The sequence below is a fragment of the Canis lupus genome, chromosome 16 (genome assembly GCF_048164855.1).
Source record: "Canis lupus baileyi chromosome 16, mCanLup2.hap1, whole genome shotgun sequence".
NCBI classification, from domain to species: domain Eukaryota; kingdom Metazoa; phylum Chordata; class Mammalia; order Carnivora; family Canidae; genus Canis; species Canis lupus.
The window spans coordinates 15,807,354-15,824,124 of record NC_132853.1 but is presented as its reverse complement, the minus strand read 5'-3'; the positions used below and the strand labels follow the sequence as shown (position 1 = coordinate 15,824,124).

At 49.8% G+C, this 16,771-nt stretch overlaps 1 protein-coding gene across 1 annotated transcript in view; it reads left to right on the top strand.

Moving 5' to 3' along the window:
* Positions 1-505: 505 nt before the first annotated feature.
* Positions 506-16,771, top strand: part of RPH3AL (rabphilin 3A like (without C2 domains)) — a 101,904-nt gene continuing 85,638 nt past the window's right edge. Inside the window, 2 exon segments of the mRNA XM_072779141.1 lie at positions 506-524; positions 13,568-13,679. Coding sequence (XP_072635242.1) covers positions 13,603-13,679 — 77 coding nt within the window. The 5' untranslated portion in view covers positions 506-524; positions 13,568-13,602.

The window sequence follows — 16,771 nt, the reverse complement described above, 5'->3', positions numbered from 1 at the left end:
CCCTATTTGTTTGGGGTCTAAGCCTCTACCAGGGGAACAGGGAGATGCAGAGAAGTTGACAGCTGGCACCTGGCAGCGCAGTACTTAACCTTGAAGTTGGAACAGAGAAACGTCTGTTTGTGTTTCCATGAACGAGAGGGGACAGCTGGCTGGCAGATAGCAGGCTAGGTCAGCTGGGGCTTGCCTTGGCTGCTGGCTTTAAACAAATAGCCAGGGCCAGGGTTCCCACCCAGGCTCTGGTGAAGTGGGTGGAAGAAGAGTAGAGAAGTACCTGGCAGAGCCTGAGAAGAACCACCTGAGAGCTGGTGTCCTAGCAGGACTGGGGGCGGGGTGGGGGTGGTGGGCACTGGGGGTGGCAGCGGTGCAGAAGCTGATCCAGGGACCTGGAGGACTGCCCCTGGCAGCATACCTGAAGATTGGGACTTTACCAAGCAGGTGAGAAGGGGTGAACATGCTTTCCTTCCAGAGGTTTCTCTGCTTCACAGAGAAGTTTCTACTGGGCTCCTCCAACAAGCTGCTCCCAGGTGCGAACTAAACTCAGATTTCCTTTGCAAAAATTGTTTGTCTACGACTTTTCAGACACACACAAATTACATCCATGGAAGCAGGCTTGCCTTTCTGTACTGAAAGATAAGCAGCACTAACACCCTTTACTGTGTACCCTAAGCCAGGTGCCTGGCGGCCCTGGAGGACTTGAGCATTTTCTGAGCAGAGTCCCTGGGGCCACAGATACCTGATTATCCTGATAAAGCTTGTTTTCTCCTGGTAATGTTAATCGAGCTCTAATTCTATCTCCTGTTCTTTTTTTGTGCCATCGACCACCTTTCTTTGATAGTCTGGTGAATCCTGTGGAACCTTTCTCGAGATAATGATTTTTTTAAAGATTTAATTTATTTATTCATGAGAGACAGAGAGAGAGAGAGAGAAAGAGAGAGAGAGGCAGAGACACGGGCAGAGGGAGAAGCAGGAGCCCAATGCAGGACTCCATCCCGGGACTCCAGGATCATGCCCTGGGCCGGAGGCAGGTGCTAAACTACTGAGCGACCCAGGGATCCCAAGATAATGATTTTAAATGCACAAACAGGATTACAGAGGAGCTAATTATATTGACTTAGAGTTATCAGAATATTTTTTTAAAAACAAGCTTTAGATACAGTAATCTATATCCTTGGTTTTTGAATCATTAAGTAAACGACTTCACAATAGGTCTAATAACTATTCTAATTTTGAAGTAGCGATGAACATGAATAATATTTTGAGATATCTACAATTCTGTGATATGTAAATATCTGTTGATCTGTTAACCACCGAGCCATGGGTACTGATGATATGACTGTGATGTGTTGCCTACATTCATAGTGAAAGAAAATAGACAATTTCAGTTGCAGGTTAATGAAAATAAAGGTATAACTTATTCCCATCTGAGTTCATGGCTCCCCTGTTAAGAGCTCCCAAGAGAAGCAATGACCAAAGGAGGTTGTTTTCTTGAATCCTCATTTTGAATCAACTGTGATGGCTTTCTTAGATTTAGACTCCTCTCCTAGTTTTCTGCACTAAGAAACTCCAGGGGGCATTTTAGACCAACTGTGCGTACACACGCAAGGGCCCTCCCCCCAGGGCAGGGAGGGCTTCGGTTTCTGGCATTGCCCTGTGTTGCAGGTTGAATTCTGTCCCCCAGAGGGATATGTTGAATTCCCAGCCCCAGCCCCTCTGAATGTGGCCTTATTGGGAAATGAGGGCACTGCAGTTGTCATTGGTTATGGGGAGGTCACCCTGGAGTCTCCCTGTCTCCTTCCTGTATAGTGAAAGACACAGGGGAAGAAGACCATGTGAAGAGACTGGAATGACACAGCTTCAAGCCAAGGAGCATCAAGGATTGCTGTGCAAACCCCAGCAGCCAGGAGAGAGGCATGGGGCAGATTCCTCTTTAGGTCCTTCAGAGAGAGTTTGGCCCCGTCAACATCTCAGCTTTGGACTTCTGAGCTCCAGAACTGTGTAAGCCTCCCAGTTTGTGGTAAACAGATGGAGCAGCCCTAGGAGACTGATGCTGTGTGGTCCCGTGGGGGATGGCCCACCGCTGGGGCCTGGCAGCCAGCCTGTGAAGCTTCCCTCCCTCTGTACGCTTGCAGGTTGTGTCTGGCCCAGGGGGTCTGGTTACTCGGTAGTGGGGCCCCACCAACAGTGCCTGCTTTGATCTAGGACATGTCCCTGCCCTGTTTTAGACCTTTCAGAAATGACAAAAGCGAGCTGTGCCTCTAGGGACATGTAGGCAGAGCTTGTGGCTGTTAAAATTGGAGGGCTGGCTCTAGAAGTGAGAGGGAGAAGTGGGATGCTTTGCATCTCATTTTGGTTGGAGGCTTTCCATAGCATTTCATCCTGGGAATAAGAAAACGGTTTCGGTTAGACAAAAAGACGGGCAGGGGCTTGGGCCCAACAGAGTGGGCATTGTGGATGAGGATTCACTTCCATAGGGGGAGGCACTGCCGACATCAGGGAGGCCCCCTACCACCTGAGACTTTCTGGGGGGCACAAAGAACTGCCCCAGCTCACCCAGCAGCAGACTCAGACATACGGTCAACACTCAGGGCTGGCTTGTTGAATGAATGAGGGCAATGGAGCCAAAAGTACCTGCTTCTTGCCTTTCTGAGGACCACAGCAGACTCAGCTCTGTGATTCAGTGGGGATAGGCCACGGAACAGGCCACAGGGTGTCCAGGATTGGCTGGCCTGGAAGACCACAGACAAGAAAGGCTGTGGGAATGCAAGCAGGGGCTGCTGGGTCTTACAGAGCCCCACCTAGAAGGAGGAATGTGGGCAGGAGCCAGAAGGACAGGTAGGGTGCCTAACTTATCCTTGGAAAATATTGCTGAAATAAATTCACCCACAGTACCACACTGTACTCCTCTAATACAGGGACTCTGCATTTCCCACATGGGTACATGTTGGGGATATCGTGCTATCATTGTGTTTACCACTCGTTCTACTTCTTGAAACTAATTTTGCCGTAAACCTTTTTCTGGGTCATTTGTTATTTGTGATATTAATTGTGCCTTTGTGCCCAGATCTGGTATGGTTGACTATTCTCAAGAGTTGGGGTCCTTCTGTATTTCCTGTGGTTCTAGTTGGGGAAAACCACTTTGCAGAGGAGGCCAGAGGCAGGGTGCTTGAGGCCCATGCAGTGGATGGGCCTGTGTGTGTTTGAGGAAATGTGAGAGTCACACTGTGAGGCCTTTGGTTCAAGACCAGGGAGGCCAGGTGTTAGTCCCTGGGCTGCGGTAAACTCTTGAAAGTTAGTGTTGGGTCCACAGAGGTGTACGCATACCTGCTAAGTTCTGAGCACTGTGCTAGCCCCGGGACACTGAGGTGTATCCTGGGAGCTGTGGTCTTCATACAGGTGACGGAGGTAAAGACCCCCCAGGATACAAAGGGGGATGAAATGCTGTGGGAAGGCAAGGGAGGTAGAATCCAAACAGGAGCTGGATGGGAAGGAGGGAGGGAATTCCCGGAGGAGGTGGTACCAGGCCTCTGCAGGTAGATAGTGTGCAGGAATGACACTTTACATGTGAAGTTCTGGAGAAAGAGCTGAGCAGTCAGAATGTGTCCAGGTGCCCAGTGGCTGGAGTGTGAGTTTTGTGGAGGGATGCAGTAATTGGTGAGACTGGAAGGGTAGCTTGGGCCAGATCATAGATGACCTTGAGTGTGGCTTCTGGGTTTTTTTCCTTTGGCAGTGGGGAGCCATCGAAGGTTTTTGAACAAGGGAATCACATGTCCTGACCTGAGCTTTAAGGAAGACCTCTCTGGCTGCAAGGGAATGGTGTGAGGCCTCAGGAGGTCCAAAGGCTTTTGCCACAATCAGGGCAAGAGAGATCAAGAAGTGAACAGGGAGGGGTGAAGAGTCATCCAAGGAAACAGATCTGTCAGGACGCCTGCTGACAGAGTGGGTTCTAGGGATGTTTGTCAGGCACTAGCTTCCTCGGGATTCCTGTCTCGTCTCCCAAGCCCTCAAGCCTTGCCTCATGCATAATTAGCCCAAGACACCATAGAGAGATTCCTTCTGGTTTCAGACAGGCCTTTGAGGCTTCCGGTCTGGATCTTTCATCCTCCTGGTGTGGTGTGACAGGTGGAGGAAAGGTGGATGTCTCAGCTCACCTTATCTTACTATTAGCATGGTGCCCGTATCATGGTAACAGAACAGATGTCAGGGCCTGTTGCTAAGGGTTCCCTGGAATATTAATACCTGGGCGTAGAGCTGAGGGCTCTTACAGGCATCTCGGAGGCCTTGGGAAGCACCAGCTTGGGGGCAAGTATTTTTTATATTCATCTCTGCTTTTTCTTCCTCCATTTCCCTACCTTGTCTGCTCCCCACCCTCTACCCTGGCCAATCACAGCTAGCTTGTCTTGGGATGGCAAACTGGACAGTAGCGGATGTATAGCCCCTCTCCCAGGCTGCCCCAGGCAGGCATGGTTGAAGGCACACAGCAGTATGTTCCCCCAGAAGCTGGATACAGGCTCTGAATCCTTCCCAGGGCAGCTCTCTGGATGTTGGCTCAGACTTGGCACCAGGATGAAGCCTCTTTTCCAGCCTGGCACTGGCCACCTGAGAAGGCTCCAGGCCCTTCCTCCACCCTCTGTCCTCACTCTGGACAGAGTGAGGGCGGGAGTAAATGGATTCTGTTGGCCCCTCGTGTCTCCTGTTTGCCTCCCTCACCTGGTCTGTCGGCCTTCTCACCACTCACAATTTTGTCTTTTTTTTTTTTTTTTTTTTTATGATAGTCGCACACAGAGAGAGAGAGAGGCAGAGACACAGGCAGAGGGAGAAGCAGGCTCCATGCACCAGGAGCCCGACGTGGGATTCAATCCCAGGTCTCCAGGATCGTGCCCTGGGCCAAAGGCAGGCGCTAAACCACTGCGCCACCCAGGGATCCCCTCACCACTCACAGTTTTGAAAGTCAAACTCCAGACAGCTCTAGGAGGGGTTTGGCTGGATATTGAGGTCCAGGTCGGGATTTTATTTACCAGATATAATTTGTATCAGTTATATGTTTCCGTGATAATGCTGCATGACAACCACCCCCAAACTTGACAGTGTACGGCACTTATTTATTGTTCCTAAGTCGGTGGGTCAGCTGTCTGTGGCTCTTGGCTGGACCCCACATTTCATTCATTGTGCTTCGGCAGTGAGAAAACCTCCTGCGCCTCACATGGAGGGATGTGTGTTCACTTATCCTCTCACTGGCTGTTTGGAGCAGCCGTGTACTGTGCTTGCTGCTGACTTGTATTTGCCTTTGCATGTGGTGTCCCCTCCTAGACCCTGTGGTCTCTTTGAGCCTGTCCATTTGGTCTGCTTTGTTCCCACTGTTTTCTCTGTATCATTTCTTCTCTTTCCACAAAGTTGTCTATCCACACCTGGGGGAGTCATCAACAAAATCAAGGAGGCAGAAAATGCCAGGGTCCAAAGGCAGGAGACTGAAGCACACCAAGGACAGGTTATTAGCTTTGGTAACGAGGGCAGTTGCCTCTCATCCCCATCCTGGCCCTGGCAGGCAGAGCAGAGAGCCCCAGGGTGTGTGTGTGTGTGTGTGTGTGTGTGTGTAATCCTTCTCAAAGGGCAGATTGTTTGGTAGCTCACCACCCTCTGTTACCTCAGAGAGAGTGTGGGCTGCAGTGTTTCCCAGCTCTGTTAAAGCAGTTGTAAGTTTTGGAAGGTTGGGGGTCTGACAACGGTGTTTTCTTGGATGATTAGTGATGATTGTGCTGCTCTGGGTGCTTTTTTAAAAATATTTTATTTATTTATTTGAGAGAGAGTGAGTGAGAGAGCACGAGCAGGGGCAGAAGGAGAAGCAGACTCTGTGGAACGGAGAGCCCGATGCAGAGCTCAACCCCAGGACCCCAGGATCATGACCTGAGCCAAAGGCAGATGCTTAACCTATTGAGCTACCCAGGCGTCCCAGGAGTGTGCTTTTATCTCATCCTCACCAGGAACCTGGGGTGGAGGGAGAGCCCCTGGCCCTTTTTGGAGGAGAACATTGGCTGGAGGGGTGTTCTGTGACCACCTGGGTCACTTGGGGCTCTGTGTTCAGCTCTGTGTTCACTCTACTGGATTCTGAGCGCATGAAACCCTTTAAGGGGCAGAAGGTTTCTTTCAAGTAGATATGAATGTTTGTGGAGAGGAGACCTTTTTATTTTATTTTATTTTATTTTATTTTATTTTATTTTATTTTATTTTATTTTATTTATTTTTTAAAGATTTTATTTATTCATGAGAGACACAGAAAGAGAGAGGCAGAGACACAGGCAGAGTGAGAAGCAGGCTCTGTGCAGGGAGCCTGATGTGGGACTCGATCTCTGGACTCCAGGATCACTCTCCTAGCCAAAGGCAAATGCTCAACTGCTGAGCCACCCAGGCGTTCAGAGAGGAGGCCTTTTTAGTGATTACAGGACTATGTGCATTATAAAACCAACTTGGGAGTGTTCCAGATAAGCTTTTCCATCTTGGAATCCTGGGATCGAAAATACAAAATCCGCATGAGGCCAATAAGACAGAGCTACAACTCTGTCACTACAAGAAGAAGTGGACCATTCTAGAAGCACCTTCAAGAGAGTAGGCTGAGGCCCGTGAGTGATGGCTTTGAGCGGCTATAAATGTCAGTGTGGTAAAAGTTGCTTCAACAATATATTAGAGAAAAAGTATACTTTGCCTTTGAGGAATTTGTACTAAGGAAATGATCAGAGATAGGCACAGAGGTTCATCTCCCTGATACCTATTTTTGTGTTGAATATAAACATAATAGAACAGGGAGGCCTCAGTGACTCAGCAGTTGAGCATCTGCCTTCAATTCAGGGTGTAATCCTGGAGACCTGGAATCGAGTCCTGCATCGGGCTCCCTGCATGGAGCCTGCTTCTCCCTCTGCCTGTGTCTCTGCCTCTCTCTGTGTCTCTCATGAATAAATAAAATCTTTAAAAATATATAATAGAACAAAATTGGAAACAATCTGTGTGCTCCCAAGAAGGAAAATGATAAAATACAGAATGCTAAGTTACAATTAAAACCCATGTTTTTGAGAAATTTTAATACTGTGAGAAAGTACAGCGTGAGAAGAAAACAGCAAACAGGACGTGTAGTGAGAATCGATTTTATTTGAAATCTCTACAGAAATACCTGGATAAAATTGGGAGGCCTCCTACTGAGATGTCAGGAGTCTTCCTCTGGGTGGGTGATGATGTGTGTGGGCTGGTTTTCCCTGTGATACCCCGTAGACCCTAGGAGACGCTGTGTGCAGGTGCGTCATGGCCATTGCCCCTCAGAGACAGCCAGCCATGACTGTAGTGTTTGCTGGTGGTGACTAACACCCAGGGTGATGAGCTTTGGACTTGAGGGAGAGGAGAATTAGGTCTCCTGCAAGAATGAGTTGGCTTTCACAGATCTGCCTCAGAAAGTTGCTGGAGGCTCCAGAACCTCCTTCTTCCCCCACCCTGAAATGTATCAGGAAATCCTAGGCAGGCATTTCCTGTTCCTGGTTCCTGGTTCCACCCACACACACACCCCACACACACCGTGAGGCCCCCTGAGCCCATGGGCTCCTGAGGGCACAGCCTCTGCTAGCTTGGCTAGTCTCACTCAGCAAGATAAAGGTGGCACCTGGAGGCTCAACGTCCTAGTGGAGACCTTAGGGCACGCTGGTCTCTTGAGGGGAGGTGGCTCAGCTGCCAAGCCACTGGGTGCTGACTACCCTGTGGGGAGTCCTGAGGAACAAAGTGTTTTGTGAGTGAACAAGTCACAGAGCATGGTTGGAACCCAACTCTGCTCTGTTGTCTGAATTACTCCTTATCTGGGAACAGCCATCTCTCTGATGAAGTCAGTTCCACCCAACAGAGTCACTGAGCACCTGCTTTGTAGCAGGCCCTGCGCTGGGCTCCAGGATGGAGAGAGGAGGAGACACAGGCCCCTAGGAGCCCACAGGCCTGTCGGGGAGGAGAGAGGAGCAGACTGTCAGTAGAGCAGGACTCTGGGTCCCCAGGTGTGAGCCCACCTCCCCCAGGAAGTCTTCTTTCCTCAGCAGAACACACAAGCACATGTGCACATACACACACAGGTGCGCACACGTGCACAAATGCACACCACATAACCTCTCTCCTTCCCACTTACAGCTGGAAGGACTTCAGGGACAGGCCTGGCCCCAGCAGCCTGTTCTCCCCTTGTTTCCAGAGGAGGCCAGAGCTCCATGCAGCCCTCTTTCCACAGAACGTGTGGCCTTGCTTCTCTCTAGGCCCTTGGCTGAGTCCCTCTTTCCCCCTGAGGAATTGCCAGGGGGAATCTCCTGCCTTTTCACTTGCCTCCTTCTAGCCCCTGTGTGGTTCCCTCATCAGTTGATTTTGGCCAGGCATTAGCATTGGTTAAGACAAGGGTGTGGCCCACATTCAGCTCCCCTAACACTGCTCTTTGGAAGCTTGAAGGACCCAGCTCGTAAGAGGGCACAGGTCTGGGGAAGGGGGCCTCCCTGGCCCTCTTCCCAGAGTCCCCAATGGAGGGGGGCCCAGCCCAGGGTGTGTGAGCACACAGTGGTTCTGGATGAAGAGGGTTAAGGAAGCCGGGAATGGGGCTTGGCTGGAGAGTCCGGAAGCTGGTGGTTCAGACTGAAGAGATTTGGAGAACCTACGCTGCCTTTGTTGGCAGTTCTTAAAATGTGGCTCCTGGAGCTGCCCTTCCCTCTCACCATCTGTCCCGAGGCTGCTCTGTGTGGGTGGAGGACAAGTGTGCCTTAGGAGACGTGTGTTAGGTGCAGCCTGGGCAGAAGCCCCAGTTCTCTCCCCGAGCTACCCCTGTGGACACGCTCAGCCGGGATCTTAGCATCATTGAAGACCTGGCCAGCCAGTGTTCACAGCCCCAGGCCTGGGAGTTGACCTCCGCCTCCTAAGTCTGGGTGGGGGATAGAGGGATGCCTTTTTGCTCCCGCCCAGGGGACTAGGCTAGGGTGGGGCTCACTTCCCACCTCCCAGGTTGGAGCAGCCACCAGCCTCCTGCCCCAGGTCCGGTCTCCCGTCTCCCCACCTCCACCCCCTTGCCTCCCTGCGCAGATTGGCAGGGAGGGTTGACAGCTCAGATTGCTCAGGGCAGTATCTCCAGCCTGTCCATCTCAGCCTTTTTGGGGACCTATGAGAAAACCAAGGCCCGAGGAAGATAACTGACCGGTTCCTGGCCTTCCAGTAGGTCTGCATAAAAGCCAGACTCTCTCGGATCTCTTTTCTCTCTTCTTGGAGTCTTTCTTCCCCCTTCCTTTTTTACCCCAAATCCTCCCTCTGCCCTATGGCAGAAGGTGATCCAATGCAGAGATGTTACTATGGAAAGAAGGGTTAGTGGACCAGCACAGTTAGCTGTGTGACCTCACCTCAGTCTCTTAACCTCTCTTGTTTCTCTTCTGTCCAACAGGAAAAGCAGTGATTAGATTCAGGAAGAACAGAGCAGAGTAGCCTGTGGGTCATTGCAGAGTTGTTTGACCTAAAGTTTTCAAAAGAAAAGAGGAATAGAACTCAAACAAGGGGTTGGGGGGTTGTGGCACCTGGGTGGCTCAGTCAGTTAAGTGTCTGCCTTTGGCTCAGGTCATGATCCCAGGGTGCTGGGGTGGAGCCCAGGATTGGGCTCTCCACTCAGCAGAGTCTTGTCTCTCTCCACTCTACCCCCACTCATGCTTTCTCTCAATGGCTCTCTCAAATAAATAAATAAAAATCTTTTTTTAAAATGAATTCAAATAAGTCAGAGGAAGGATAAATGTTAGCTTGAAAGTTTTCTTGACAGTGATCCCTAAGGATTTTGCCCTCTTTAGAAGTAACCCAAAGGGGACAAAAGGGACTCATTCCCTAAAGATTGATTTTGGCCTGTGAAGAACTGCTGCCTCTCTACTCCAGTGATGTTGTCTTCTCCTGGATGTCCCCACCTGTCCTCACCAGAAAGGAGGTGAAGGTTTGAGTGTGAGAGCATAGGACCCCTTCTTTCTCCTCAACCCCCCACTCCAGCTCCATACACTCACTGTTTAGAAGCTTCTGCAGAAGATGGAATTCCCACCCTGAGGTTCCCTGGCTTGCTCCAAACTTCTGGGGTCTCCACTGGTGTGCCCCTGCTTCTATGGGGGTGCCTAGTAGAGCAAAGGGGCCACCCCTTTCCTCACTGTGTCCAGCTGCTACTAGACAGGCAGGACGGCTTGGGACCCTCCAGTCCTGGGAGCTGTGGCCCGGGATGTGGCGCCCCCTGCAGGTTGTGGCAGGAGCGGTGGCATCTGTGAGATGATCATAAATGGCCAACTGGATGCCCAGTTTACCCAGGCACAGCCTCCTGATCAGGGAGGCCCCTCATCACTTTTCTTTCTTTCTTTTTTTTAAGGTTTTATTTATTTATTTGAGAGAGAGAGTGAGTGAGAGCCCAGGGTGGTGGAAGACAAGAGGAGGAGCAGATTCCCCACTGAGCAGGGAGCCTAACATGGGACAAGGTCCCAAGGACCCTGGGATCATGACCTGAGCCAAAGACAGACCCTCAACTGACTGAGTCACCCAGGTGCCCCACTTCAATTTCCTGAAACTCGTATTCTTTTAAAAAATAATAAACAGGGCTAATGAATTATAGTATGTTCTAAACGTTTACTTGGAATAGAGTAATGCTTTTCACACCCACCTGGCAGTGTGATTGTGCTATTCACAAGATAACAGATTCTGGAAAACAGCAAAACAAACCATAGAGCACTGAAGGCTGGAAGTGAGATGCTGGTTTGCACTTGTTTGATGAGTGTGTCATTTTGACTCTCTGTTTTCCTGGATCATATGTTAGCCTTACTTGGGAGAAGGTCAAGACTTTCGATTTGAGGAGGCTTTTGGGATGGTGGCATCCTAGTGCCAGGCCTGGCCATGGGGTCTCCACACGTGGCTCTTTAGGGTCTGGATGTGCCCAGGGCTCTCTCCAAGGTGGCCCACAGAGGAGAGCAGGTGCTTGGATGTACTACACACGGGATAGAGAGACCACTGCAGTCAAGGTCATGGGTTTGGTCTCTGTGTGGATCAGTTGGCTACTGTCAACACGCTGCCCCCTGCTGGTCACTATAAAAATCGGTGACCTTGGTCTGGCACAGTAGGTCTCAAACTGATCCAGGGATCCCTGGGGCGGGGGGAGGGGGGGGTATCTCCAACACCTTTCAGGAAATCCACAAGGTCAAAACTATTTTCATAATAATAATAAAATCCTGCATCCTATCCTCTCAAATATACAGAAAAGGATAAGTTCATTAGTATGGTTTCAGATGCCACATTAGAACTAATCTTTAAAAAAAAAAAAAAAAAAAAAAAAAAAAAAAAAAAAAAAAAAAAAAGAACTAATCTTTAAGAAAGTACCATCTGTTGAATTCTGGTACAGTATGAAAGAAGAATATCCACAATTAACTGGAAAGACTGTGAAAATACTCCTCCTTTTTCCAGGAGTACATATTTGTGAGAGTCTAGATGTCCTTCATGCACTTTAACAAAACCGCATAATCACAAAAGATTGAACAAGAAATCAGATATGAACATCCAGCTGACTTTTGTTAAACTAAACATTACACAGATTTTTGAAAATGTGATACATAGCTGTTATTTTCATTAGTTGCTTTTGTTCTGGAAAATATAGCTTTTTATTACTTTTTATTTTTATTTTTATTTTTTTAATTTACTTATTTATGATAGTCACACAGAGAGAGAGAGAGAGAGAGAGGCAGAGACAACAGGCAGAGGGAGAAGCAGGCTCCATGCACCGGGAGCCCAACGTGGGATTCGATCCCGGGTCTCCAGGATCGCACCCTGGGCCAAAGGCAGGCGCTAAACCGCTGCGCCACCCAGGGATCCCCTTATTTTTATTTTTTAAATATTTTATTTATTCATGAGAGACAGAGGGAGAGATAGAGAGAGAGGCAGAGACACAGGCAGAGGGAGAAGCAGGCTCCATGCTGGAAGCCTGACTCGCGACTCGATCCCGAGACTCCAGGATCACACCCTGGGCCAAAGGCAGGCGCTAAACTTCTGAGCCACCCAGGGATCCCCTGGAAAACATAGCTTTTTAAATAAAATATGTGAGCATCTAATATGTTTATTGTTTTTTGATCAGTATTTCACCTTTATGGCCAAATAATATTCCATTGTGTATAGATACACCATATGATACCCATTTATCAGTTGGCAGACATTTGAATTATTTCCACTTTTGGCTGTTGTGAATAATGCTGCTATGAACATCCATATACAAGTTTTGGTGTGGGCATGTTTTTACTTCTCTTGCATATATACCTAGAAGTAGTTTCTGGGTCATATGGCAATTCCATTTAACATTTAAGGCACTGGATGCCTCATGGCTCAGTCAGTTAAGTATCCACCTTTGGCTCAGGTCATGATCTTAGGGTCCTGGGATTGAGCCCTACATCAGGCTGTCTGCTTAGGGAGTCTGCTCCTTCCTCTACCCCTGCTACTCCCTCTGCTTGTGCTCTCTCCCCCTCTCTCTATCAAATAAATAAGTAAACTCTTTAAAAGAAATGTAAGGCACTGCCAGACTAATTTCAGTAATTTAAAATAAATTCAGTAATTTTTAAGAGTATGAAGGATTCCTGTGTTTGAGATCTATTGGTCTAGATTGGATTGGACCAGGGGAGTGTGGATAACTCAGTGCAGGCTTTCATCTTTGCTCTGGGATTGAGTTCCCCCTTTTTTCTCCCCCCAACACTCTCTCTCTCTCTCTCTCTCTCTCTCTCTCTTCTTTCAGAATACGTGAGCAGTAGCCTTATACTAGATAATCCAAGAGCTGGTCATAGCCTTGATAGCAAGGAGAAAGGCAGCTGAGCTAGACTGTACATGTCAAACCAACAGGAAGTTCTGAAGCAGGGTTGGCTCCCTGCAGAATTCCCAAGGGTACCATCTTCATCGTAGTCTTGGTGGACTGTGCCAGGGTACCCCTACAGTTGTACAGGGTGGCAGTCCTGGCTGTAGCTGCTGCTCCCCACCCTCCTTCCTGCTCTGGGGAGCACTGTGATGGCCAGCAGAACATGCTGGGGAGAAGAACCCATGAAGATGGCCAATTTTAGCTGCACCATGGGCCTGGAGGTGCCACGATGGGTCCCCCAGGTTTGAGAGTGGTATAAGGGTTCCCCGGGTTGTCTAGATGCGTGCACCCTGGACCTAGCCCCTCCTGCTAAGCACTGTGCTCAGTACAGTAGGGGCTGTGCTTGGGAGGAGCAGAAGTCAGGAGGCTACCAGCCAAGTTGAAGATTACTGAGATGTGCTTCTTCCCCCCTCTTTCTGCTTCTGACTTGTGATGTCCTGCCAGTCATGTCCAATTTGGTCACTTAGCTACGTGAGCCACCTAGTTAACCCTCCCAGAATTATGATCCTTTTGAAAGAGGAGCTTTGAGGGAACAGTATTTAGTTGGAGGATTCTGATGGCAAGGCATCCACAGGTGGCCAGGTTTGGGGATGCACTGGAGTGCCTGGTGCGTGAGGGACCCTGGCTGCCATCTGCACCCCAGCTGATGATGTGCTCTTTGTTTTTCCCTTCTCACCTCAGATGTGACTCTCTGTCCTGGCTGGGCACTCCAAGCCATGGCTGACACCATCTTTGGTAGTGGGAACGACCAGTGGGTTTGCCCCAACGATCGGCAGCTTGCCCTGCGAGCCAAGTGAGTACCTCCAAGACACTGCCCGGCCTTCCCTTCCCTACCTCTCCCCAATTCCTTCTTTTTTAGGGGCAAGACTCAATATCAGGGACTCAGAAAGAGGCATTTGGAGACAAGTGCATGTCTAATGCACACCACACTCCAGGCCCCGCGGTCAGCACTTAACAGCCATTCACTTATTTAACTGCCATATGGAATTGACCCTCATTTTTACGAGGAAGAAAGGGAGGCTGAGCCCCTTGCCCAATGGCAGGGTTGGGACCCACACTTAGGCCCACCTGTCTCCCATGGCTACAGCAGGCTACAGGGGATCAAACCACTTCCTCTGCCTTCTCTGCTGAGAGTATAAATCCCCATCACTGAGCCTTTGGTCCCCAAACCCCCGGAGGTAGGAAGCCTTGGATACTTGGATACCTACTTCATGGTGAATGCCTGGCACTTACAGGACAGAGTAAAGGCTTGTTAAGTGAACGAAGTGTTGCCGTCTGGGCTGAAACACACAGTCCACCTCAAAGCATCCCCAGTCTCTTTTGTGCCCTGTCAGGGTCTCTCTGGTTCTTGTTTTTTCCCTTAGGATCCCAGTTTTCCTGTCCCCCCCGGCCCCATCCTGGTGGCCCCTCAGATGCAGTTAGGTTAGGCCATCTCTACCTACTTTCCTCCCATGGCCAGAGGCCTGGGCCTCCTGGATGCCTTTCCTGCCTTTCAGTCTTCCCCATCTATCCAGGGATTTGGAGGTCCCTGGTGTCTGGTAAGCCCAAGAATGCCTCTCTATCTGTCAAACCATGCCAATTATGGAAGCCAGCATTTCCCAAATGGGACCAAGTTCAAGAAATTTGCAATTAGATGTTATAGGCCTGCAGGGGGACAGAGCTGAAACATCAAAGACAGATAGAAAAACTAATCCAAAATGCCCAAGAGTTGAGTCCTGCCTCATTTGCAGGAATCTCTGTGCAACAGTTAATTTGTTCCTCTCTCTGGGATGGTTTAGCTCTGTTTGGCCCCTGCACAGCCCCCATAGGGGAGAGACCAGGGAAGAAGCCAGCCCCTCTCCCTCTCTGCTCTGATCCCAGGCAAGATGATGTGTCCTCCCTGGCAGGATACAAGGAGCTGGGGAGAGCTGTGCTCTTGTACCAGGGCCTAGTGTGACCCCTGGCAGCCCCTTTGGCATTTCCATCAGTTCTCCCTGACCTTGTCTTGCACTCAGCAGCAGCCAGAAGCTGTTGTAGCATCTTTGAATAGAGCAAATGCTTTGATCTCCTCCCCAGGGTGTGCTGCCTTGTAATGCCAGGCTCCTTGTAATGCCAGGCTCCGTAAAGAAGAGTACTACAAATCTTGCATCTGGGTGCTGTGCCCTGAGGGTTCCTCTGGGAGGTCCGGGGAAGTTACGTTCCCTGGCTTCAACTCAGGTCTGTCCTCCAGAACCATCAGACATTTTCTAAACCCCTACTATGTCCCAGGCACTGATTGCACAGCAGTGAACAAGATGAACATGGTCCTTCATCTTAAGGCACTGATGGGGAGACGTGAACATTATACATGTAATTACCCATGTGTAGCTACTTCTACAGTGGAAACAGGCAGTGGAGTGAAGACAGATGCTGACTTAATCTGGGGGTATATAGAGGCTTGCCTGAGAATGTGATGTTTGAGTCCTGGAGGAGGGATAAATATTAGATGGACATAGGGGGAAGAAGATTCTAAACAGAAGGAAGAACATGTGCAAAGGCCCTGAGGTAGAAGGAACAGAATGAATAGAGGGCCTGACAGGAGGCCTGTGTGGCTTGAATGCAGAATGAGGTGGTAAGCAGGGTAAAAGGAAGTTGAGGAAGTGGGCAGGGGCCAGATGGTGTAGGACTGGTCCTCCAGACACATTCTAGAGGAAGAGACAGAGGATTCCACCTGGCCTTGAAATAATGTTTAATCCCCATGATGGACCCATGCTTGGGCCTTCTGGGAGCTCTGAGAATGAACTCAACCCATCTTGAAGGTGATCTTCACCAGGAATCTTTTTTTTTTTTTTAAGGTTTTGTTTATTTATTCATGAGAGACACACACACACACACACACACACACACACACACACACAGAGTCAGAGACATAGGCAGAGGGAGAAGCAGGCTGCCTGCTGGGAGCCGGATGCTGGACTCAATCCGAAGACCCCAGGATCATGCCCTAAGCCAAAGGCAGACGCTCAACCACTGAGCCACCTAGGTGTCCCTTCATCAGAAATCTAAATGAAGTCTTTTTTTTAAAGGTTTTATTTATTTATTTTGGGGGGAGGGCATGAGTGGGAGGGCTGGTAAGAGGGAGAGGGAGAGAGAGAATCTCAAGTAGATACCACACTGAGCACAAAGCCTGACAGGGGCCTCCATTCAAGATCATGACCTGAGCCAAACCCAAGAGTTGGACGTGTAACTGACTGAGCCACCCAGGCATCCCCTAAAAGAAGTCTTAAAAAAGAACAGGAGTAGCCTAGTGGACAGGAGGTTTGGGAGGTGGGCAGGCACTGCAGATGGAGGGTGCAGCATAAGCAAAGGCTTGGCTGCAACCCAGAACACAAGGAACTAGGGGCAGCTTTGGCAACCTGTGTGAGGCCAGGGCAGCTGAGAGATGAGGGCACTGTATGGGGGGCCGTACAGATGGGGGGCACCAGGTGCCACTGAAGATTCTTCCTTGGAGCTTACAACCACAGCTACATTTGCTGGCCAGGAGTTGGCCACCTTTGGCAATATGGTGGGGCCTTTAGGGGAACAGGATGCTCAGAGGCAACCAAGGCCAGATGTGGGAATTGCAGTCTGACTGGACAGGAGCAGTGGGCCAGGGGAAGAGGTTGAATGAGAGGACAGATTGTCAGGGCTTGGTTGGTGACCAGATGGAGGCAGAAAAGGAGGCTGAGAGGATGCCCCAGGGAAGCCTGGAGGGTCTGGCAGCAGCCACTGGCCATGGACTCCTTGGGTCAGGAGGCTGGCCAACCTCTGACTTGACTTCACAGAGCCATGTAACTGCTCTCAGCCTCTTTACCCCACTGAGAAAAGGAGAGGCCCAAGGGGAGGCCTGCCTGATAGGATGACAGGAGGGCCTGGTGCAAAAGGAGG